Source organism: Haliotis asinina, chromosome 1 (genome assembly GCF_037392515.1).
Source record: "Haliotis asinina isolate JCU_RB_2024 chromosome 1, JCU_Hal_asi_v2, whole genome shotgun sequence".
Taxonomy (NCBI): domain Eukaryota; kingdom Metazoa; phylum Mollusca; class Gastropoda; order Lepetellida; family Haliotidae; genus Haliotis; species Haliotis asinina.
The window spans coordinates 19,558,712-19,583,214 of NC_090280.1; the positions used below are offsets into that span (position 1 = coordinate 19,558,712).

At 39.5% G+C, this 24,503-nt stretch overlaps 1 protein-coding gene and 1 pseudogene across 1 annotated transcript; both read right to left on the bottom strand.

Annotated features, from left to right (window-relative positions):
* Positions 1–3,816: 3,816 nt before the first annotated feature.
* Positions 3,817–4,629, bottom strand: LOC137256224 (uncharacterized; annotated as a pseudogene).
* Positions 4,630–14,864: 10,235 nt separating this feature from the next.
* Positions 14,865–24,503, bottom strand: LOC137288165 (uncharacterized). Its single transcript, XM_067820588.1, has 8 exons — positions 24,453–24,503; positions 22,845–22,948; positions 21,352–22,352; positions 20,652–20,858; positions 20,051–20,178; positions 18,488–18,624; positions 17,704–17,786; positions 14,865–16,350 (listed from the first exon to the last, which is right to left on the bottom strand). Exons 1-8 carry the CDS (start codon positions 24,470–24,472, stop codon positions 16,129–16,131), a joined length of 1,902 nt encoding a protein of 633 aa, XP_067676689.1. The 5' UTR covers positions 24,473–24,503; the 3' UTR covers positions 14,865–16,128.

The window sequence follows — 24,503 nt, forward strand, 5'->3', positions numbered from 1 at the left end:
TCAAAATCGCAAATTTGAGTGGTATTATAGCAATTTGGGCGTAAACGTTTGATGTTTATATTTAACCTGAAATCACTGAATACGTCCTTGTGTGAAACGGAGCAGAATATTTTATTTCTTTGGATGCCTGTAGTTGAATTTCTGCAGCTTTTCCTATAGTTCTTACATGTCAGTCAAATTTATCGTTCAGTTGAATTTCGGTGAAAATGTATTTTAATTGTAATTAGTTGTCAGGACTGTGGTCTTATTTGATTAAAACGTTGGGTGAAAAGTACTTTCTTTTGAAGCATTTGGAATCAAGAACAGACTTGATCTGAAACAATCTCAGCTCGTTTGTGTTTTCACAGGTCCCCCATACGTAGCCGATAGTAACATTACACTCGTGCTTGTGACTGTCACCTGACAAAACGTTGCCAGTTCATGAGTCACGTTGATGCAACCTGTTTTCGGTTTTCAAATAATCCTGTTGAACTGAGTCCTACTGTTTACAGAGACTATAACCCTTTTCTAATACCGCAGCGGAACTAAATACACACATGGGTCTGACATTACAGTGAATAAGTGTACTATCACAACGCTCTTTCTGGGCGAAGTATTATGTTGGAGTTTATATAATAGAAGACGTGAACTGACAGCGACAATAGGGAAGCCTTTTTAAAAGGACTCCCGTTGAGGAGTAGTTCCTCCCACTGAGAGAGGGCTCAGTGTTTTTTTGTTTTTTTATCTTGCCTGTACTGTCTTGACCACCATCGAATCTGACAGTTTCGAGTCAAGCACTCCTTCAGTTTGTTGAACCAAAACCATATACTACTCCCCCATACACAAATGTAAAGGCTGATCACTGGACTGTCCGACTGAGACTTGACTATTTACACACCGCCACCATGTAGCGGGAATATAATGGAGTGTGGCTTCTAGCTACAATTACTCACTGACAGCATTGAGACAAGCAGGGATTCATACATTGTTACCATGCGCGATATCATCTCTCAGTCTGATAGAGAGTATCTTGTAGCTCTGTTTGCTCTTTGTTGTCTTACTCCGTACTCAGCAATATTTCAGGAACATGGAGGCGGTATGTAAATAATCGAATTGAGACCAGGCAATCCAGTGATTACCAATTAAGTGTTCTCGTTAAGGCAGGAACCTGCGTTTTCCACGCAAACAATATTATTAAAAGCACGCCAAATGATTTGCGTCCGTGTTTTGGACGCTTAGATTCTGACCTACCTAATATGAAAAAGTACCTTGAAACAGCTATATATAAAAACAAATACAGTTTGAAATGAATCAGGATTAAAATGAAAATTTCACGCGGGAATGATATGAACTACATCGTACTATTTTGTTTCTCCACGCACTCGGACAAAACATACCGCGAGCTCTGCTACATGAACATTGATCCACGCAACTGGGATATACAAGTCAGCGAGTCTGCTCCACGCCTCACTTTGGTGCCTCACCAAGATTACGTAAGTCGCCTGTTATGAAAAGCAGAGGTCGCTGCAGACCAATTCTAACACGGATCTGTACAGGTACAAGTCCGTCTCTTATGATTAGTTTCAAGGTGACTGACTTGTAACACTACACAGAATTAGTGCGTCCACGAGGTGGAAATTATATTGCCATGCATAAATATCGGACAAATACACACTGGTAAATATTAACATTTCCAACGTGTTACGATCAAATTCATTTATTACTTCAGTCTTCATTGAATCTGTGTAAATTCACACAATGTATCCAGCCATAAATTACTATGTATAAACCAGTTATGAAAAAAGTACCTTAAAACAGCTACATATAAAAACACAAATATATTTTTAAATGAATCAGGATTGAAATGAAAAAGATATGAACTAGATATTTACTGCTGGTCCTCTTTCTGGGATCTTCTCAGTTCGTCAGGACAACAGTTCTTTGAAACAGAACTACTGTTTGCTCTTCATTTTACTACTGAGCAGAAAATAGAGAGAAATGGTTATTAGTGACTAAAAGCATCTTATATACATATTCCTAACTGTGTAGATTATACGAAACACAACATTACATTAACCTATGCATGAAATGAAATCAGCTGCTGATACGCAACGTTGAGCGCGGATGGATGTTTGTCAGCTTGACTCCTGGGAGTTTCTAGGTCTTCGTTCCTGCCCCACAATGAAGCGCATGCGCATGTCTCGTTTATCAACAGTTTACTCAAGGTTTGTATGATTTAATTGATGGATCAATTTTTGTGGATACTGTTAATATTTCTTCTCATGGTAAAAATATGCTTACTGTCGAACGGCAACTGCAGTTGTGTTTTCCTTTGGTAAGTGAGTTGGTTCAAATTTGTAAGTGGGTACCCGGTGGGATAAGTTATGTGACTAATAACCCTCTAGCGCCTACCGGGCAGCTTGGTTTATCCCATGTAATAATGTGCTAGCAACTTTGAACATGTACAAGTGTGTGGAAAAGGCGCGTTATAACTGTCTATCATCATATAAATTACAATTGCAAATGCCTTAACTAACAACATTAGAGAACAAGGAAATATCTATTGGATATGTTGCTGTGAAGCAACGTTTGAATTTTCTTCTAAGCGATACTACAAAGGCGAAAATACAAAATCGCTGTTTGCGACAATAGCATCAGTTGTAAAATGTTTCACTGAAATGTCGCTCAAACAAGCTGTTTTCCTTGAGTCGGATGCTTTATTATTCACTTATCATCTTCTAGAATACAACTCAAACAGTCAGTCGTATCCAATGACAAATTTTGAATAACCTTTGAGTAAAGATCAAAACATTTCGAGCAGTGATAAACTCGACACTTAAACGACAAGTAAACGACATTTTTACCTAGCTTCACAGTGACAAACGTTTTCTCAACAAGATCAAGCCTTTTCATGGTTCACACCTGATGTTGTTTCTACCTTCAGTCGAGATATCGTACCACAATTGACAATTATGACTTGTTTGCCAAAAGTATTCGTATCAGTTTGGGTTTCGTGGTAAACTTCAGGTACGTGTACTGCTGGATTGCAGCCTTTGAGTTAAGGTCACAGTTGACCTGCTTGATGACGTCAAGCGTCAAGGGCTCCCCCTTGATCACTACAGAGGTGCCAATCCTCCCCGTTACACGGCTGCTGCGAAAGAATTCAAAGTGAGATTGTAATGGACTGTCAACCTCAAACGAAATGAGATATTCAGTGCCATCATCATCAATATTGTACATGTGTGCAGTGGAGTAACATCCATGTAGGCGAAGGACAGTTGCCAACACAATGTTGTTGGATTAAAATAAAGTTTACTCCTGCTCACAAACGAAGCGGTTCGTATGCGTTGTTTGAAGTCATTTCCCTTCATAAAGAGGACCGAGTGGCAAGTACGCATCATGTCGCATAAAAAACGTAAATCTCAAAATCACCATAACCGGCGCCTTTCTGAAATTGCACAATGTAAATGTAAATGTAAATGTAAATGTAAATGTAAATGTAAATGTAAATGTAAATGTAACTCACTCTCTCATACACTTATCATTGGACCGTTAATGTTCATTCAGGTTTTCTCCATGACTGACATTTGATATTTTGGTCTAAGACAGAAGACACTTAATGTTTAATGCTAACATTCTGGCTGCAGTTTTCCACAATATGCATCTTTTCACGATCCTCTGCATTTCAAACTACTTTCGTAATGAAACCCCTACGTAACGGCAGCACAGATGTAACCAGTAACTATAAAGACATCTCCTTGTTTAACACAAAGAGCAAGATGGGATACGATATTTATATTGCGCACATATCCATGCAACTGGTGCTTGCTCAAGGCGCTAGTATTTTGCACATGGGCCGAAGGGAGAAGTCCCTTTACGGAATATCGTCCGAAGTTCATCGGCTCTTTCTGGATCTGGGGTCAAGGAGGCTTGCAGTTTCTGTTTGGTGCCAGGTTCAAGATCAATGGTTTGGCTTATTTTCCCGGTCTCGTTGTCCTCGCACAGTTGTTTCCAGTACTTCTGAATTGTTTTAAAAAGTTGAGTGCAACCGTTGTTGACAGTGAACTGAAAAGAGTCACAGACGTTTCTTTCAGTCCTAATAACTTGTGAAGGTACAACGACGTCTACTCCTTTTCCAATCTGTACCCTTCCGATGGTGACGTAGAGAAGGGACACACAAAATACGCCGACCCACTTCCGCCTCCCATGGGAACATCCAGATCCGACTTGGTAATGCTCGGATGTCATGCCATAACTGTAGCTTTGACATGTGTCGAAACCACAACAGTGTGGATCTGAGATAGAGGAACTAGATCCAGCCGTAAAATTTAAGGGCTTCAGGATGCCTCTTACTTTTCCCTGAGATTGTTCCCAAAGAAAGAAGATGTATTGGGGAGTTCCTAGAAACATGACATCAAACTCTCCATCAACCATACTAGCTTCATAGTGTGTGTAGGCGGTAAGTGGGTGGCTATCCAGAAATTCCTCTACCGTTTTTATGTCACTGAATTTGAAATCTTTCCCATGTGTCACCTGTGCTCTTTGATGGAGGATGTCTTGAAGGAGGTCAGCTTGGGTGATCTTCACGACCTGCATAGGAGGACTGTAGCTTTGACATGTGTCGAAACCGGAGCAGTGTGGATCTGACATAGACGAAATGCATCCAGCTGACTTAACCGAAAAACCACAGGTCCTTTGGATGTCTCTCACTTGTTCCTGAAGAAAGGACGATGTGTTGGGAAGTCCCGGAGAAATGACATTAGACTCACCATCATAGTGTGTGTACGTGGTTAGTGGGCGCCTGGCCAAAGATCTCTCAACCGTTTTTAGTAGTGGGGATGATTTTGTGTCGTTTTGAGTCGTTAGGACTGTTTGGCGATTTTGCGCACATGACAAGCACCAAGAAGGACACAAGTCTTCCGGAAGGTGACGGAATGGGGACGAGCTGCGAACTGTTGGAAGTAGTAACAACCATCCATCATTGGGAACTAGTACTTAACGCCTTTAAACACTGAGACTCGTGAAGGTCTACTCGGAGTAGAATAGGCCTTCACAACCCATGCTTGCCATAAAAGGCGACTATGCTTCTCGTAAGATTCGACTTACGGGATCGGGTGGTCAGGCTCGGTGACTTGGTTGACACGTCAGCAGTTGCCCAATTGTGCAGATCGATGCTCATGTTGTTGCTCACTGGATTGTCTGGTCCAGACTCGATTATTTACAGACCGCCGCCATATTGCTGGAATATTGCTGAGTGCGGCGTAAAACTCAACTCACTCAAGCACTCGCTCACTTTACACATGGACGTGCTATGGAATAGCTAAATGGTTAAAGCGTTAAAGGCCATGCTGAAAGCCGGTTTTAATTTCCCACATGGGCATGTGTGAAGCCTACTACCAGGTGTCCACCGCCGCGATATTGCTGGAGTATTGCTCCAAGAGGCGTGAAGCTAAACTCACTCACTTAAACTCCCTGTTTCACATTGCCAAAACTGTCGGAAGCGGCCACACAATTGCATTTTCAAATTTTTCAGTTTTTGAGATCCAACAAATAAAACCGTTCACACTGACTGTTCTTCCTAATGGCATCGTTAACAGTTAGCATTATCTAGGTGGGACAACAATCCACAAAAGAGAAAGAATTTGTAACCTCTGTGACATATTGGCAATGAATTTTATTACATTTTTCTCTGCTCTTTCTCCAAACATCAGAAAACATACATTGTTCACCCAAACAATAGTATGGTCGAAATACAAAGTGTGCAAATCTAAAGAATGTTTACCTGTAGACAAGTAAGTGTTTAAAAACTAATACGCACATTGTATAATACTATAAAGAAAGCTGTTACAAACATGTCACAATTTGATTCTGGACTGACAAAAGTTCAGAAACTCTCCGTACTGTGGCCACTCTCTCACAAGGGATTTCGCTATAATAAACATGCAGCTGTTATGTATATGTGCTAAGGATGAAAAAATGAAAAAAAAATTTTTTTCGAAAACTAAAAATTTTAACTCGCTGGGGCAGGCCCATGGGCCAGAATGTTACATTTCGTCCAGAATAAATTTTTGGAGGTTGTAAATGAATGAAAGTATGTTCATAAGTATCATGACACACATTTCAGCTCGTTGTGACTTAATTCTGCTAATTTAGACCGATTTATACAAAATCTCACCCATGGGCGAAAAACATACTGGCCCATGGGTGAGAATATTTACCTTTACTCAAAATACTTGAAGTTCTTTTTCCATGTTTTGGAGGTTGTAAATGGATGAAAGTATCTTCATAAGTATCATGACACAAATTTCAACGCATTTGACCTAATCTCGTTAATTTTGAGCGATTTAACAAAATCTCAGCCATGGCCAAAAAACATTTTGGCCAATGGGTGAGAATATTTCCTTTTCCTCCATATATATCTTTTCAAATGTTTTGGGGGATGTAAATGAATGAAAGTACATTTGTGAGTATCATGGCAAAAATTTCAACTCATTTTGACTTAATTCCGCTAAATGAGAGCGTTTTTTAAAACTCTCGCCCATGGGTGAAAAACATTTTGGCCCATGGGCAAGAATATTTCTTTTTCCTCCATATATATCTTTTCAAATGATTTGGAGGATGTAAATGAATGCAAGTATATCTATGAGTATCGTGACAGAAATTACAACTCATTTTGACTGAATTCCGCTAAATGAGAGCGATTTTAAAAAGTCTGACCCAAAACATTTTCACCCATGGGCGACAAAATTTACTTTCAGTAGAGATACATTTTTGTTTCATGTTTAGCAGGTTGGAAATGAATGCAAGTATATTTGTGAGTGTCGTGACACGAAATTAAAATCATTTTGAATTATTTCTGCTAATTTAGAGCGATTTGTCAAAACTCTCGCCCATGGGCGAGAATATCTTCTTTCTCTTTCCCTTCCCTTTACCGCCTTTAGGAGCATCATGACACAAAATTCAACTGATTTTGACTTAATTTTGCGCGAATTCAGCGCGATTTTTGAAAATGCCAATATAATTACTTTTACTTCAAAATACATCTGTTCCTATGTTTTTGGGTTTGTAAATGAATCAAGATATATTTATAAGTATCATGGCACAAAATTCAACTCATTTTGACTTAATTATGCTAATTTCTAACAAGTACATGAATCTGCACTTCCACTCAAAAATGATAGTTTTTATTGTCTTGGAGATTGTAAATGAATGAAAGTGTGTTTATAAGTATCATGACAAAACAATATGAAATCATTCCGGTCTTAAATCCACTAATCTCGCTGGTGGACGAAACTTTTCCCCAGCTTGTTTTCTTTATTTTGCAATCATATGGTATAGAAATAGATCAAATTATAATGAGAAATAATTTCTGTTTAATTTAGTGATTTTATTTTACGTCGCACTCAGCAATATTCCAGCAATATGGCGGCGGTTTGTAGATAATCCAGTTTGGACCAGACAATCCAGTGATCAACAGCAGGAGCATCGATCTGCACAACTGGGAACCGATGACATGTGTCAACCAAGTCAGCAAGCCTGACCACCCGATCCCGTTAGTTGCATCTTACGATAAACATATTCGCCTTTTATGGCAAGCATGGGTTGCTGAAGCCGTGTTCTACTCCAGATGTTCACGGGTCTTGAACGTAGAGCTTTACTTCCAGCAACATTATACAGAATTAGAATACTAAGCCTTGAGATTCTTTTGAATTTAGGTACATGTATTCTTTAAATGTAACGAAATTCAAGCTATATCTATGAAGTTGAAGGTATTTGTGAGAGCCCAAATCAAGAGTGACCAAACTCCAGTGACATAAAGACTATGCTGGGACACATTAATAAACAGTGTTGTGAGGTCTTTAAACTGCATTGACTGGGTAATTAAGGAAAGAACTCAAAATACTGTCACCTTCTGTCCAGGACGTCACGCGTTACCAATCGGGAGCTAATGGCCTTGTAAAAGCTCTCACAAAGGAAACACAAAGCACCAAAACTGTGTTTCTTTCCAGGTGACACGCGATATGTAGTCAAAGTTTACGTTGTTGAATACATTCTATCGTGGGCAAAACCTGGAAAGTGTATCTACCCAGTTGCGTTTTAATATTGTGGTCTCCAGTTGTAAATATTGTGGTCTCCACTTGTAGTAATTCCCGTTTGCCCGTCCCAGCTTTCCTTCGACCGAGGTTTTATGGGGTAGTCGTTTATGCTTGATGTAAGGACGCATTTTATGCTTCTATTTTATGTGTGTTTTACTTGGTATATTGATATTTTAGTAAGTCTCTCATAACCCTTTTGGGTGGCTCGTATATTTTAATCCCTTTTTTTAACATTGTAAAATTTATTGTAATATATGAGGTGAGACTGGAATAAACTATCTGTCTGTCTGTCTGTCTGTCTGTCCTATTTGTCAGACCAGGAATAATCTACAACAAGAACAGGTCACTAGCTTGCTTTCTTTAACATTTGTACTAATTAACATGAGCCTCGTCATGCATCAACGCACTCAGTGACTTGGTTTGTTTCCATCGCAACTTCGGCTGCGTTTAACAGTACTTCAGACAGTTTACTGTATCAGTCGAAATCGTACAATCAATGAATGACATATGCATACATATCATTACATCAAATACAACTATCACATACGTAACATAAAAAGAGATTTACGGTTTGCTGTGTCTGACTAGCTCTTTGTAGAAACACTGAACAATTGTGAGAAGGTTATTGATAAGTTCATTAGTTTTCTAATTTGTGTTTTATGATAAAACGGACGGATTCAACTATTTTCTAGTTTTCACGGTGAATAAGTTCTTTGTTTCCGTTCATCATAGACCACAGTGAGAAAAGGCCCATCTTCAAGCAGTAAGGAAGATCATGATAGAATATGGAGTACTTGTGTTTTCCTTGGTTTGGTCATCTCCTCTGTTACCCCCCTTACTCGAATCCACACCCCAGCAGGGCGTGTAGGATTGTGGGGCCGTGACAGCGACAATTTGGCTCGGTGGATAAGAGGGGACTCCTATAACGATTGTTCATTCACACATGCATGTATATATATTGATTTCAATATATTTACAGTGCAATGACAATTAATTTAATGGAGACAGAACTTTACAAAAGGTCAAAATTCTAGATTATTCATGTGCATATATTTGTATATAAAGTCTGCCAGCATCCACAATATAAACACCAATATATTTAGACTCTAAGTTCACATGGCGAAGGAGGTTTATACACAAAACCAGCTCGACGCCTTAGTCAGTCTGAAAGCGGCAGCTGTTTTACTCCAATACACAAGACCAGCGGACGAGACACGACTTTTTCGGTGCAAATTGTCGTAGGCGCTTTTGCGGAAATTACGTAACAGAACGCGGAGAATCAAAAACGTCATCGTTCCGTTCAGTGATCTTGTCTTTGCGAGTTATGCTAAAATTCTCAACGAACTGACATAAAAGTCAGAATGACAAAAAAGTGGAAATCGGTGTGTGGATTAGAACTTGAAAATCTCTCATGAAGTCGTTGCCAAAGTAATATCTGTTCAGGTCATGATAAGCTGAAAAACAGAAAAAGTTCTGTGGATGTACAACGTTATCAAGCAAGCGACGTATACAGGGTAGTCCTGTAAGTTAATCCTTTGCTTTGGGTCAAGGTCAAAATCGTTTGGTGTAGTGACGGTGTTGTTTAAAGGGATTAGACACGGGTATTCTACAAAAACGTAAACTGTGTTTCCTCAGGAAACGAAATACGACACGTGTACCACAATGTAAGTGAATCGATGTTAGCGAGTTCACTCAGTGACTTTTGTAAATAAAATGAAGTTTCAGTTCACTCCTTCCATCAGTAATGAGTTATTTAATTTCTTAATAAAATTGCTTGCTATGTGAATATTGGAAATTACAGTTTTCATTATCATTTAAACAACTTCAGTTATGGTAAATGCGCTACTGTACTTCACGTTTCCTCTTACTTATTTTACGAGAAGACACCTTTATGTAAACGGTTATATGTTCTAACTCTAAACTATACAATCGTATTTTACTTGATAACTCATGATGGTCTCAATGTCATAATGTGGGTAGTTACACAATCAAAGCAAACTATTTTACATGTTTATGTATGATTTATTTGTCAAAGCCAGAAGAATCCACGACAAACACTTCCGCTTCTCCTCCATCTGTGGGTTTCTGAGAGTAAGGTTACTTTCTAAAAGGCTCATTCCCATGAGTTATTAGAATGTCCTCCCTTTTTGTTGTATATTTTACTCGATAGGTACGGAAAATTAATTAGGTGATGTGGGTATGTCATGTCTGGTTAATTTCTCAGGAACTGGGTGTGGGAGAGTCCACATGTACTATGTTCAGAGGGGATTTAGCAACCACGTTGGAGTGAAAGAATAACACTATATGCAGGAAATGGTAATGCAGTCACATTTTTCTCCTGAAACCACTGCTTGGCATGTTTTGCGGTGTGTTTAGGATCATTATCTTGCTGCAAAATCCAGTCATTTCCATAAAACACATGTGCACTTGGAAGGAAAAAATTATCTAATATGTTAGTGTAGCGTTGACTTGTCCGATTTCCCTCAAACATACACAGCGGGGTCGTTCCTAATAAGGATATCCCTCCCCATACATGAAACTTTGGGCTGTATTTAGGTCGTCGATACAACGGTGCTGACGCAGACTTTGTCCATATTTTCACATTATTGGGATATACCCATATTGAGCTTTCATCAGTAAAAATCACATTTTCCCAGTCAAAGTTTTCATGTGCCAAACACCACTCAACACGCCTGTCTTTATGTTCTTGTTTCATGAGAGGAGAAGGAATTCCAGTCTTTTTCTCCCATCCAAGATCAATCAAATTTCTTCTAACTGTAGATTTTGATACAACTGTTGATCCCCTTTCTATCATTTCATACCTGATGTTGGAGATGCTTGCCCTTTGCTTTTTAGACGCTAAAATTCCCAGCCGGACGCGATCTGAGAAGTCCAATTTTCTGGGTCTCCCTGCTCCTTTCTGGTGCCCAAAATCCTTTCCCTCTTTAAACTTCTTCCTAATCCTATACACAGTAGAAAGAGGAGTTCCTGTTCTCTGTGCCAATGTATTTACATCATCAATTCCTTGATTACACAACTCAAAAATCAACCTTCTTTTATCTTCAGCAGACATTGTTGACAGTGCTGAGGAAAATGACGTCTGCTACAAATTCAGGTGAGGTAACTCTAATTGTACTATACTGAGTAGGCCAAGATGAGTTACCTCCCTTATACCATTACTTAGTGTTAAGTATCAGTGAATCAGTTGAGGTGTTAGGATAGCTTAAAGTAAGAAGAAAAATTCTCAATAATTATGAACCAGACTATATGTATGTATGTATGTATGTATGTATGTATGTATGTATGTATGTATGTATGTATGTATGTATGTATGTATGTATGTATGTATATATATATATATATATATATATGTATATGTATGTGTGTGTGTGTGTGTGTGTGTGTGTGTGTGTGTGTGTGTGTGTACATATATATATGTATCATACAATGATAATGTATCAGCTGAATAATATATAAAAAACACTTTTATTACATGTATAACATCACATTTTAGTTAAAAGTTGCATGCGTTGAGCTTGTTAGATGAACTTGGGAACAGTGGGACCCACGGTTCACTGGTTACAGCTATACAGCCTTCTGTGCTCTGTGCTGTAGATGGTGATGTAGATGAAACTTTCGCGGGAAAATTAGGTGATGTGGGTATACTACGTCAACAGGCAGCTGTGCAGTCAACCAGATAGTTTGTTGTTTTAACCTGTCTGACAATTGTTATGTCTGATGGTCTGACCAGGGCGACTATGACAAGCTGATGTTAACACATGTGACCTAACGATAGTATTGTTTTGGAAGGGATGGTCCTGGTGTTATTTATTCTTTCATTCATTCACATATGTACTTATTTCTTTTATTTATTTCATTCATTCACACATACTTCTTGCTTTAAATAATTCATTCATTCAATCGTTCATTCATTCATTCATTCATTCATTGTAAGATTTCGACTGATACAGTAAACTGTGAACTTAGAGTCTAAATATATTGGTGTTTATATGTTACTTATCTGATAGTTGTATTTGATGTAATGATATGTATGCATATGTCATTCATTGATTGTACGATTTCGACTGATACAGTAAACTGTCTGAAGCACTGTTAAACGCAGCCGAAGTTGCGATGGAAACAAACCAAGTCACTGAGTGCGTTGATGCATGACGAGGCGCATGTTAATTAGTACAAATGTTAAAGAAAGCAAGCTAGTGACCTGTTCTTGTTGTAGATTATTCCTGGTCTGACAAATAGGAGACTACCCCATAAAACCTCGGTCGAAGGAAAGCTGGGACGGGCAAACGGGAATTACTACAAGTGGAGACCACAATATTTACAACTGGAGACCACAATATTAAAACGCAACTGGGTAGATACACTTTCCAGGTTTTGCCCACGATAGAATGTATTCAACAACGTAAACTTTGACTACATATCGCGTGTCACCTGGAAAGAAACACAGTTTTGGTGCTTTGTGTTTCCTTTGTGAGAGCTTTTACAAGGCCATTAGCTCCCGATCGGTAACACGTGACGTCCTGGACAGAAGGTGACAGTATTTTGAGTTCTTTCCTTAATTACCCAGTCAATGCAGTTTAAAGATCTCACAACACTGTTTATTAATGTGTCCCAGCATAGTCTTTATGTCACTGGGGTTTGGTCACTCTTGATAAGGGCTCCCACATATAACGTCATAGATATAGCTTGAATTTCACTATCAGCAAAATGTAATTATTATTCAATGTTAAAAACCCACATTTACACTGTAGGTTATTTATCATGTGTAAATGTCAAGAAATTCAGAACATCATTGTCACGTTTCCGTTGCTCATCCCATGACCTATTGACTGAAAAAGGGAGATTTATGAATATAAAAAGAGATGACAGATTATGCGAATATTGCACCAGCAATACTATAGAAGGCGAATATCATTTCCTTCTTGTCTGTCCAGCATATGATACTCTCGGTAGAACATACATGAAAGAATGCGATTTTGTGCATCCGTCGATTGATAAATTCTCCTCACTGTTGACTTGCTAAAATGGAAAGGTGATCCAAAATATTGCAACTTTTATTCACAAAGCTCTGTTATCCATAGAACTATTCCACAAATGAGATGCATAGGGAATATACACACATACATATGATATTTTGAAGGGAGTAATTGGGCATGACACTATAGTATACTTAGTGTGATCTATGTATATGACTGATATGCCATGATAAATTTGCTGTTTAACATGTGATATGATGTATTATATGACATGATATGAATTGTATAATGTACTATGATAGGTATAGCATGACACAATATCGTATGATACGATTTCGCATGTTACATTGTATAGATAATGTGTCAATATGACCTAACCGTTTAAAGATCTCACAACACCGTTTATTAATGTGTCCCAGCATAGTATTTTTGTCACTGGAGTTTGGTCACTCTTGATTAGGACTTCCACAAATAACTTCAACTTCATAGATATAGCTTGAATTTCGTTATATTTATAGAATACCTAAATTCAAAAGAATCTCAAGTAGTATTCTATGTGTACTGTATACGTTGCTGGAAGTAAAGTTCTGGGTTCAAGACCCGTGAAGATCTGGAGTATGTTACGAGTGTGTATTTTTTGTATATTTTATTATTAATTCATAAATTTTTAGTGTTTTTGAATATTAAATATGATGGGTCACATTTCGTTTTAATATCTGGTCAACACTTTCAGCATTCTGGTTTTCCGGAATTTATCTGTTCCTAGTTTTCGATGTTCACTTCTGGGATACTGTTTCGAGACCATTCTACAGTGTTGACGACGTTCGTTTGTGCCCGAACTTTCGGGGAGAGACTTAGTTTATATATAAATAGGCTGGTTGCAGTGTGGAGGACGACACTCACACTGACTCTCATTTACATCTCTGCCACGCTTGATCATCAAAATCCTGTCAACGCCTGAATCTACATCATCTGCTGTCGCACGATCGCTGTGTTTACATTCTGCCATAGCTGTTCCCTCTCACACCAAGACTTCGGTGAGTTTGACATATTGTATTTTTGTGACCCACTGATTTAGATTTTGAAATTGAATTGCACCTGAAATCTGCTTTGTTATATTGACTTGTGACTCTGTATATCTTGCTCTCGTTGTATAACAATAAAGAAATTGAACGCAAACAACTTGTCTTTGTTCTGTTTTGCTGGTTTACAAGGGGATTTCTTAAATTGTTGTCACGGTAAATTCTTAACCGTAACAAGAAGAACACGGCTTCAGCAACCCTTGCTTGCCATAAAAGGCGACTATGTTTATCGTAAGAGGCGACCTACGGGATCGGGGGGTCAGACTCGCTGATTTGGTTGACACATGTCATCGGTTCCCAGTTGTGCAGATCGATGCTCCTGCTGTTGATCACTGGATTGTCTGGTCCAAACTGGATTATCTACAAACCGCCGCCATATTGCTGGGATATTGCTGAGTGCGACATAAAACTAAACTCACTAAATTAAACAGAAATTATTTCTCATTATAATTTGATCTATTTTTATACCATATGTTTGCAATTTTTTAAAGGAAACAAGCAAATGAAAATATTTTCGTCCACGAGCGAGATTAGTCGAATTAAGACCGGAATGATTTAATAATTTTTTTTGTCATGATACTTATGAACACTCTTGCATTCATTTACAACTTCGAAGACAATAAAGAAACTATGAAGTTGAGTGGAAGTGCAGATTCTTGTACTGGCTTGAAATTAGCGGAATTAAGTCAAAATGAGTGCCATGATGCTTATAAATATATCTACATTTATTTACAACTTCAAAAACACAGGAAAAGATGTATTTTGAAGTAAAAGTAATCATTCTAGCATTTTGTAAAAATCGCGCTGAATTCGCAAAATTAAGTCAAAATCAGTTGAATTTTGTGTCATGATACTCATAAAGGCAGTTTCATTTATTTACATCCTCCAAAAACATTGGAAAAGATGTATTTGGAGCAAAGGGAAATAGTCTCGCCCACGGGCCAAAATGTATTTTACCCATGGGCGAGACTTTTTAAAATCGCTCTCAGTTAGCGGAATTAAAATATAAGCCAAAATGAGTTGAAATTTCTGTCATGATACTCATACATGTACTTTCATTCATTTACACCCCCTAAAACATGTGGAAAGATATATATGGAGTAAAAGTAAATATTCTCACCCATGGCCAAATGTTTTTCGCCAATGGGCGAGATATTTTTAAAAATCGCTCAAAATTAGCAGAAGTAAGTCAAAATTGGCCGAATTTCGTGTCACGACACTAATAAATATACTTTCATTTATCTAAAAACTGCAAAACATGGGAAAACATATATTTTCAGTGAAAGTAAATATTCTCACCCATGAGCCTGTATGTTTTTCACCCATGGGCGAGATTCTTTAAAATCGCTGTCAGTTAGCGGAGTCAAGGTAACAACGAGCTGAAATTTGTGTCATAATACTTATTAACATTTTTTTCATTCATTTACAACCTCCAAAACATTTATTTTGGACGAAATGAAACGTTCTCGCCCATGGGCCTGCCATGGCCCACTGTTCGCCCATGGGCCTGCCTGTGGCCCACTGTTCGCCCATGGGCCTGCCTGTGGCCCACTGTTCGCCCATGGGCATGCTCATGGCCGAGCGAGTTTAAATTTTGAGTTCTCGAAAAACCAAAATTTCAATTTTTCATCCTTAGCACATATACATAACAGCTGCATGTTTACTTTTTCCAAATCCCTTGTGAGAGAGTGGCCACAGTACGGAGAGTTTCTGGACTTTTGTGAGTCGAGAATTAAATTGTAACGTGTTTGTACAAATCTTCAATGTAAACCACCCAACCATCCCACTATCGCATATATTCTATGTATGCCTCTGATGCCGGCCTGAACATAATAAAAGTTCTGTTCTGTTCTTTTTCTGAAAACGGTTCAGTGGAGAGAATTCCGCGATAGAATCCAAATTCATTAAGTGTCAACGGATTTTGTTGACGTCATACACATCACGTATATATTCATATAAAATAGACTATAACATTTACAACTTGTTTGCCAACAAGATTCGTAAAAATTCGGGTTTCTTCGTAAAACTCGGGTACTTGTACTGCTGTAACGCAGCTTTAGTGTTGAGATCGAAGTTGGCCTGTTTGATCGCGTGAAGTGTCCCAGCCTTGACTTGCACGATGACAGGGGCGACAACCTTCCCCGTTGTCCTGTTACCATGGTAATATTCGAAACGGGATCGAAGTACACCATCAATCTGAAATGCAATCAGATCTTAAGTACAAGATCATTTTTCACATTCAGCGCTTAATAGTGCACATTGTACTCTCCGTCTGTAGAATATGGGGCGGCGGGGTAGTCTTGCGGTTAAAGCGTTCGCCCGTCATGCCGAATACCCGGGTTCGATTCCCCACATGGGTACAATGTGTGAAACCCTTTTTCTGGTGTACCACGCCGTGATATCGCTGGAATATAGCTAAAAGGCGGCGTAAAACCGTACTCACTCACTGAAGACGTTGTCAGATGGCAGGGATAAGTTGAATGTGGTTTGCAGTCAAAGTATTAAAGTGATCACATCAAAGTTAATTCCGAGGTAGGGTAACAACATGTACCCTATATTATTTATATTTTCTATGTATAGCAAATATGTATCCTACTATGTATACATTTAGACAAATCAAGGCATTAGATCTAATAATAATATAGGTGCGATGGGGAAGCCTACCTTTTGCCATGAAATGTGGACTCGTTATTTTTGTAAATAACTCTTCATCCATGTGAATGTTTTGTTAGACAACCTAATCACATTGTAAATCATGCATTTTATGCATTTGTATGAAAGAATCTGCCTATGTAACTGTCAACAAAATAAAAAGCATAACGCAGACTGCTTGCAGAGGGAGGTAACCAATGACCTGTAACAGCGGCATGATACCTGTTCACTGCACAGTGACAGACCGATTGGATCATTCACATTGTCTACTTCTAGTTGTCATCATTAAAGCTTATTCAGATGATGCCAAACGTTTAATTAGAATTAAAGGAGTTTTATTTTTTATAGAAAAGAGAGCAAACGTAGCAAGCAGATTTATAAGGTGCTGGATGACATGAAACGTAGAACGTTTGCTCTTGGTATGAAAAAGAACATCGTGCTAAAATTGTGAGAAATAAACAAACAACCAATAAAGATGGTGTGAAGCTCATTCCAGGTGTCACCCGCTGTGATGTTGCTGAAATATTTATGTGTGTGTGTGTGTGTGTGTGTGTGTGTGTGTGTGTGTGTGTGTGTGTGTGTGTGTGTGTGTGTAAAAGTAACTCACTCACTGATCATAACATTTGATTGAATCAGACTGACATGATTAAGGCACAGGATTCGTTTCAGAATGGCAGCTAAACTAGGTTTCACAAAAGACGAAACAATTACTGGACTGTGTTTACTGGGTCATCACGTCCTTAGACGTACAAGAACTTTCAGTTTTTAATTAATGCTTAGAGCTTTATAAAAGCATGCCAAAATGCTTCCGCTTCCATAGACGTACAAGAATTTAAGGATTACCTAACGATTAAACAAACCTAATATGCACTTTCACACACAGAAGCGGAGGCTTACCTTCCCTTTGTCCTCTTCAGACAGGACTGTATCATCGTCCAGCTCCAGAAAGATATAGTAGCACCTTGATGAGTTTACATCTCCTGTGTACACACAGTAGCTTGTTATGTATGGCATTACTCTGGTGGGATTTAGTGGTGGCGATGGGTTTTATTAGCGAATAGTCAGCGTATATAACTTCTGGCCTAACGCGTTTTAGACGCAGTTTCTGTAATACAGAGCGACGGTTCTAATGCCATTGTCCGTCCTAACTTCTGGCTTATTTCTATCGTAACCGAAGCGTCGCGGCATGGAATTACCGCATTCAATAATTGTGTTGATATTAGTCACAGACAATTAATCACTTGATGATGTCTTAAATAGTGACAGTTAATGACCACGATTGGATTGGGGATGCTCACACTCAGTAGAATTATCTGGTCATCCTTCAATACCCACAAAGAGAGTTTTATGCCGCACTCAGCAATATTACAGCAATATGGCGACGGTCATTACCCACAGAGACTACTGGGGACGTGTCCAGACCTTGCATCCCCATGCGGCAGCATCTACAACGAGTTGGGTTCACTTTGAACAGTTGTACCAACACTTCGTCATAGCTGGACACGGGAGGGAAGCAGTGGTAGTGCTTTTGTATGACATGGAATCTGGACTTCACCCATCAAATCCCGTTTTTGTAGATAAGGGAGGTAACTGACATATCTTGACTCTTATTCATGGCATATAAATATAAAGCAATGGGATCTATCTTAAGAAATATATTGTTGCATATTGTTTGCTGTACCTGTGATGGCGTCTATGTGGTGGCTCTCACATGCCATGTAGCTGTACAATGACGTTCCTGACGTCCACGTTCTAGCGGCGTCGTGGATTGCCTCCGTGAACAAGAACTGTGGGTACTTGTCCATGTAGTCAGATGATCTGAGGAAATTTCAAAACAGGATTCCATGTTTTTGAGCTTCAAATTTGGTATATGTTCTCTCTACCTGAAAATGTGGTAGTGGGGGTAACTTAGTGCTTAAAGCATTGATTGGCACGTCGAAGACCCAGGTTCGATTCTCCACATGGGTACAATGTGTGAAGCCCACTTCTGGTGTTCCCGATTGTGATATTGCTGGAATATTGCTAAAGGCGCGGTAAAACCACACTCGCTCATTTACTACGTAATGAAAAATACACACATCACATATGTGTTGGATACAAGGCCAGGACTGTCTAAACATGCACACCGGCATCATGCATAGTCTAACAGAAACCTGGCATAATTGATACCCTATCCGAGTTCACAATGCCTGATTTATGTTATTATATGATGAAAGTGAAAGTGAAAGTGGGTGTTTGGTCACATTTTACAATATCACGGAGGGCAACATTAGGAATGGGCTCCACACACTGTACCCATGTGCGGATTCTATTATGTCTCAGTTGAGTAGAGAGTGTTTTGTCTTTTACTGTCAGACGTCGATCTTTGAATAATCGAATCTGAAAAAGGCAGTCCAGTGATCAACATCATGAGCATCGATCTACACAAATGGGATACGATGATATGCATTAATCAGTTGCAAGTCAGCGAGCCTGACAAGCCAATTGCGTTAGTTGTCTTTTATGACAAGACTGGTTTGCTGAAGACCGATTCTAACGTAGATCGTCACGTGTCTTGTCACTCTGAATCTCGTAACTTTGCATTTGATGGTTATTGAATCATCTCAGATAATGGTTATATCTAAACCGTCCTTTTCTTGTTAAAATTAATGGTATAAGCATAACAAATATGTTTATTGATATAGGAACACATAGGGAAACCAATCAATAGCTGTGTTCAGAAATACCAGTGGACTTCACTAATATTTGACTGGGTACTTCACATGTGCTGAAAAGGGTTTGGCATTTCTTCCCAAAGGTTCGTCACAAACTGATGCATACACTATGAGATTTAGATAGTTTGAGACGAGATGAGAGTTTCGCCTGGGGACTTACGTGTAATTGGGACAACCGTCGCCTTGCGCTTATCTTTTCTCAAAAATGCCATAAGAAAAATGAATAACTGACAATTAACTGTCAAATAGCTGACACAAGCAGTCTTTTTCATGACATAGCGTTTAGTATTGTGGTTATAAACATGGCTTATCACCTGTAGGAAGGGGATGTGAAAAGAAGTTTTATAAACCCAACGCAATACAACAATGATAAAATGACACATTACATTCGAGTCGCTACAGTACCCAGATGCGCACAAAACCCCTGAAAATAGTAGGTGAAAACCCCGGAAACAGAGGGCAAATACCATGTTAGCACCATGGTAACAGCAGGGGAACTTCATGCAACACAATGACATTCGTCAAATTACCTCTGGGAGAAGGTGTAGTTGGGAGTCGTCCCAGTGAGGCTGCTGACTCGCACGACGTCCCCGGTCCTGTATCTGTAGAGCCCCATCCATGTCGTCACCACCATCTCATACTCCTCGCCGACCTCAACCTGCAGGGGATGAATATATGGTATCATAAATAGTGACCTGAATATAAGGAAAACCTGGGTATACTGGAGGTAAATATGCTGTTCTGTCACAGAGCAAATATTGTATATAAAAACTTTACCAGGACCTGTCAGTATTAGGAATAACAGCAACTTTTACACCTTTTACAAGCAACATATTTTTAATAATTTCTCCTTTCCCCCGATTGCTCTTTTTTTGTGGTGATGGTATATAATCTGCATTTTCGTAGTCGAATATATAATCCATACATCCTACGTAATGTTTGTCTTTACAGTAAGTTTCCATTTGTTCTGAGTAGGAAGGGTGCCCAATGGTTAAAGGGTCCGCTCGTTACACCGATGGTACGTATAGCCTTAGCTGCCAAAAGGGTGCTTGTATGTCTCTTACGGAAGTGTTATTTAAAGCGGAGAGGTGCCTTGAGGCCGTCAGTTACACATGCTTAACCACTAGTTACCTCATGAGCTAGAAGAGTCGTGGGATCCTCCTTGTCTATGCAGTCTTTAGGTATGAACTCGTAGAAGTTCAGACAAGGAAGGATTGTGTATTCTGTCTTTGTCTGATCCTCCACGTGCAGGTTCAGACCGTACAGACTCTCAGATGAGATATGGACTCCAGATGATACCGGCACGCCCCCCAGAAAGTTCTTCTTCAAAAGCTCCGTCTGTAGTGATAGAATGGAGTTACCAGCACGTTCCAAAAGGGTATTTATCATACCAGACGTGGTGGCTGGGAAAATATTGAATAATAATGGAGTCGAGCGATACTGTAAGCCTTGAAGACCTTCCCAAACACGTCTAAAGCTAAACACGTCATACAGCTTTTGTTGGACTTGGCGCGGTGATGTACGTTTTTTTGAAGGAATACGCCTAGTGTGGAAAAAAGACTTATCCTACACAAAAAATAAGATGCAAAACTTGATCATGACATCATACACCAATCATTTTGATACATTTACGAACTTCTTATATTCCTTTTATCAGGAAACATGGTGACTGTAGCAGAACATCGACGTAAAATGTATATCTTTTGCCCAGCGGTTGCCCCGATTCTGTGGGTAAAAAGTGTATTTGCGGGCAAGTTTAAAGAGAGAGGGGTTGATTGCTAGTAACAAATCACACTTTCTTAAAACTCAGCGCTTCTAAACATATACTCACAGCAAACGAGTAGCCACCAGTTCCAGGAGCGTGGAGGGCTGCGAATGTCGGCCACACAAGTGGACCGAAGTGAGAAGTTCCTTTATGGAATATCTTCCGAAGTTCATCGGCTCTTTCTGGATCTGCAGTCAAGGACTTCTGTAGTTTTCGTCTCGTGGCAGGTTCAAGGTCAATCGTTTGGTTTATTTTCCCGGATTCGATGTCATCACACAACTGTTTCCAGCACTTTTGAATTGTTTTAAAAAAGTTGAGTGCAAGCGGGGTTGACATCGAACTAAAGAGAGTAACGTGTTTTTCTTTCAGCCCAAATAGAGAATGAAGGTACAGTACCGTCTGCTCGTTTTCCATTGAGTACACTTCCGGTGGTGACGCAGAGAAAGGACACACAAAATATGCCGACCCACTTCCGCCTCCCATAGGAACTCCCATATCCGACTTGGTGATGGGTGGTTTAACTCGGATATCATGCCATAACTGTAGCTTTGACATGTGTCGAAATCGGAACAGTGTGGTTCTGAGATACAGAAAATACATCCAGCTCTTCGTACCGTAAAAGTTCAGGTCTTTTGGATGCCTCTTACTTTTCCCTGAGGTTGTTCCCGAAGAAAGGACGATGTATTGGGGAGTTCCCGGAAACATGACGTCAGGCTCTCCATCAACCACACGAGACACGTAAACCTCATAGTGTGTATACGTGGTAAGTGGGTGCCTAGCTCGAAATTCCTCTACCGTTTTTATGTCACTGAATTTGAAATCTTTCCCATATGTCGTCTGTGCTCTTTGATGGAGGATGTCTCGCAGGAGGTCAACCTGGGCGGTCTTCACGTTCTGCATATGAGCTAGAATCTTTCGTTTGAGTTGGTAATGCTGGATGAGGAGTTTCTTGAAGCTGACATATTGCTGTATCATAGAACTCCATGTATGGGAGTGTACGGGCTTCGATCTGTATATATCGGCTGCTATCAGGGAGGCCAACATGAAGACAATACCCATCAATCTTTCTGAAACAAAGTTGCGTTATTCTCTGCCTTAATCTTAACAATGGAGCATTCTGTTAAATCGCAGTTAAATAATAAGGCATTCAGGGCTTGAAATCTGCTCAGCAAGCCCTTTCTAGAATTCCACCTTTACAAAAGCGGAAAGAAACAACATCACGTCTATCCTCAGCTATACGATAGTTATAGAAACAGGGCTTTCGGTTTTACCTAATGCGGTAAGCACATTCTCCGTCATCAAGGAGTGAATTAAGCCAGAGAACACCTTAAGTGGCACTATCAAGACGCATCAGTTTTGTGTGGCAGGAAGGCTGGAAGTAATTTGTTAGTGTTTGACGCTGTTGGTGGTTGCCTTTCAACAGCTTCGTCAAACACAAATGGGTGTATGATGCTGATGGTGACGGGATCGTAATCTTTGACCGTATCCTGTAAGCTAAGGTAGACAACACAGGGATGCTAGAATGTCTCAGATGTGGATCTCGATAAACCATCACTCACCTATAAGAAGTGCAAGGACATTCTGTGAAGGTGATCTGAACGTGAGATACAGGCCAAGTGTTCCAAGATGAAGTCCGACAATCAGGACAAGGGATGGCGTGAACCTGAGAACAGGAAGAACTATCCTTGTGGACAATCATCTTTGTGTCTGCAATGTTTCCTGTATCAGTTTGTATTTTGTAACACAGCAATATAGCGGTTATATGGGGGTGGTCAGTATATACTCGAATCTTGACCAGACAATACGCATGTTTGATATTTACACAACTTGGACATTATCTGATATTCCATGAATAACGTTCCAGTCATTTTCTAATACTTTATGCATATCACTTCAGACACTGGCTGACATTCCATAACATTCGGGACATTATTTGACATTCCATTTATGATTTTTAGGCACTGTTTGACATTTCTCTGATAACACCCCGTACATTCTGTGATATTCCAATGATAACATTCCAGATATTGTCGTACTTTCCAGTGAGAACATTACATGTCTTGTCACACATCCTATGGATCCCATAATAAATTTTAGACTTTGTATGACATACAATTGAAAAATCCTAGACATTATGTGAGATTCCAGTCACACCTTTAACATTTTCTTTCATTAGTTTCCAGACGCTGTTTGACATTCCTTGCATAACGCTCCCGACGTTTTGATAAAAGAATGATATACCTGGGATTTGACCCAAGAATGGCACAGTCTGAGGTAATTGTGACATTCATGGAGTGTCATGGAAAGACGGTGAGGTGGTTTAACGTCGTACATAAGAATATTTTGCCCGCACGACGACGTGCATGCCTGTGTATGTATGGCTGTTTGTACTGAGATACCATGCATGGATACACACACACACACACACACACACACACACACACACACACACACACACACACACACACACAGAGAGAGAGAGAGAGAGAGAGAGAATCCAAATTTTTCAAGACGAAAAAGTTACCAAGTGCTTTTGTCACAAAAGACAATGTTCCTAAGATCAATTTATAAGCAGTATCACACAGATCGATAGCGAGCGAATGAGTGAGTAAGTGAGTTTTTAGCAATATTCAAGCAATATCACGGCCATTGACACTAGCAATGAGCTCCACACACTACCCATGTAGAGAATCGAACTCGAGTCTTAGTCGTGACGGCTATCCCGCCGCGTGTCATATGTCCATACTACTGGAATATACTTCATAATCTATACCTGTTCCAGTCGATGATGGTTCCGATTACCCATCCTTACAGCCACCTGTAATATTTATCTCAGATGTTTATGTTTTAGTGTCTAGATTAAGATGTTTTTCACAAGATCCTATGCCATGGACAGGCAGATATCACAATGAATCCAAACGAAAACAGACTTTGTTCAGATTCTGTTCATTGAATGCAATTGAAGATGAGTTCCACAGTACTGGCTGAGTGACTGAGTGTGTTTGGTTTCATAGCAATATTCCAGCAACATCAAGGTGGGTAACAGCAGCAATGGACACTCTACAGTACTAGAATGAGAGGGTTGATTGACACGCGACAAACAGATGACCATTCGCAGTAGTTAAACATGAACATAATGCGAAGTGTTTAATATTAGCCATGCCTACCTTGAGTGGAACAGAGCCATTGTTCCTGAGTGTGCCGTATGCCCGCAGACA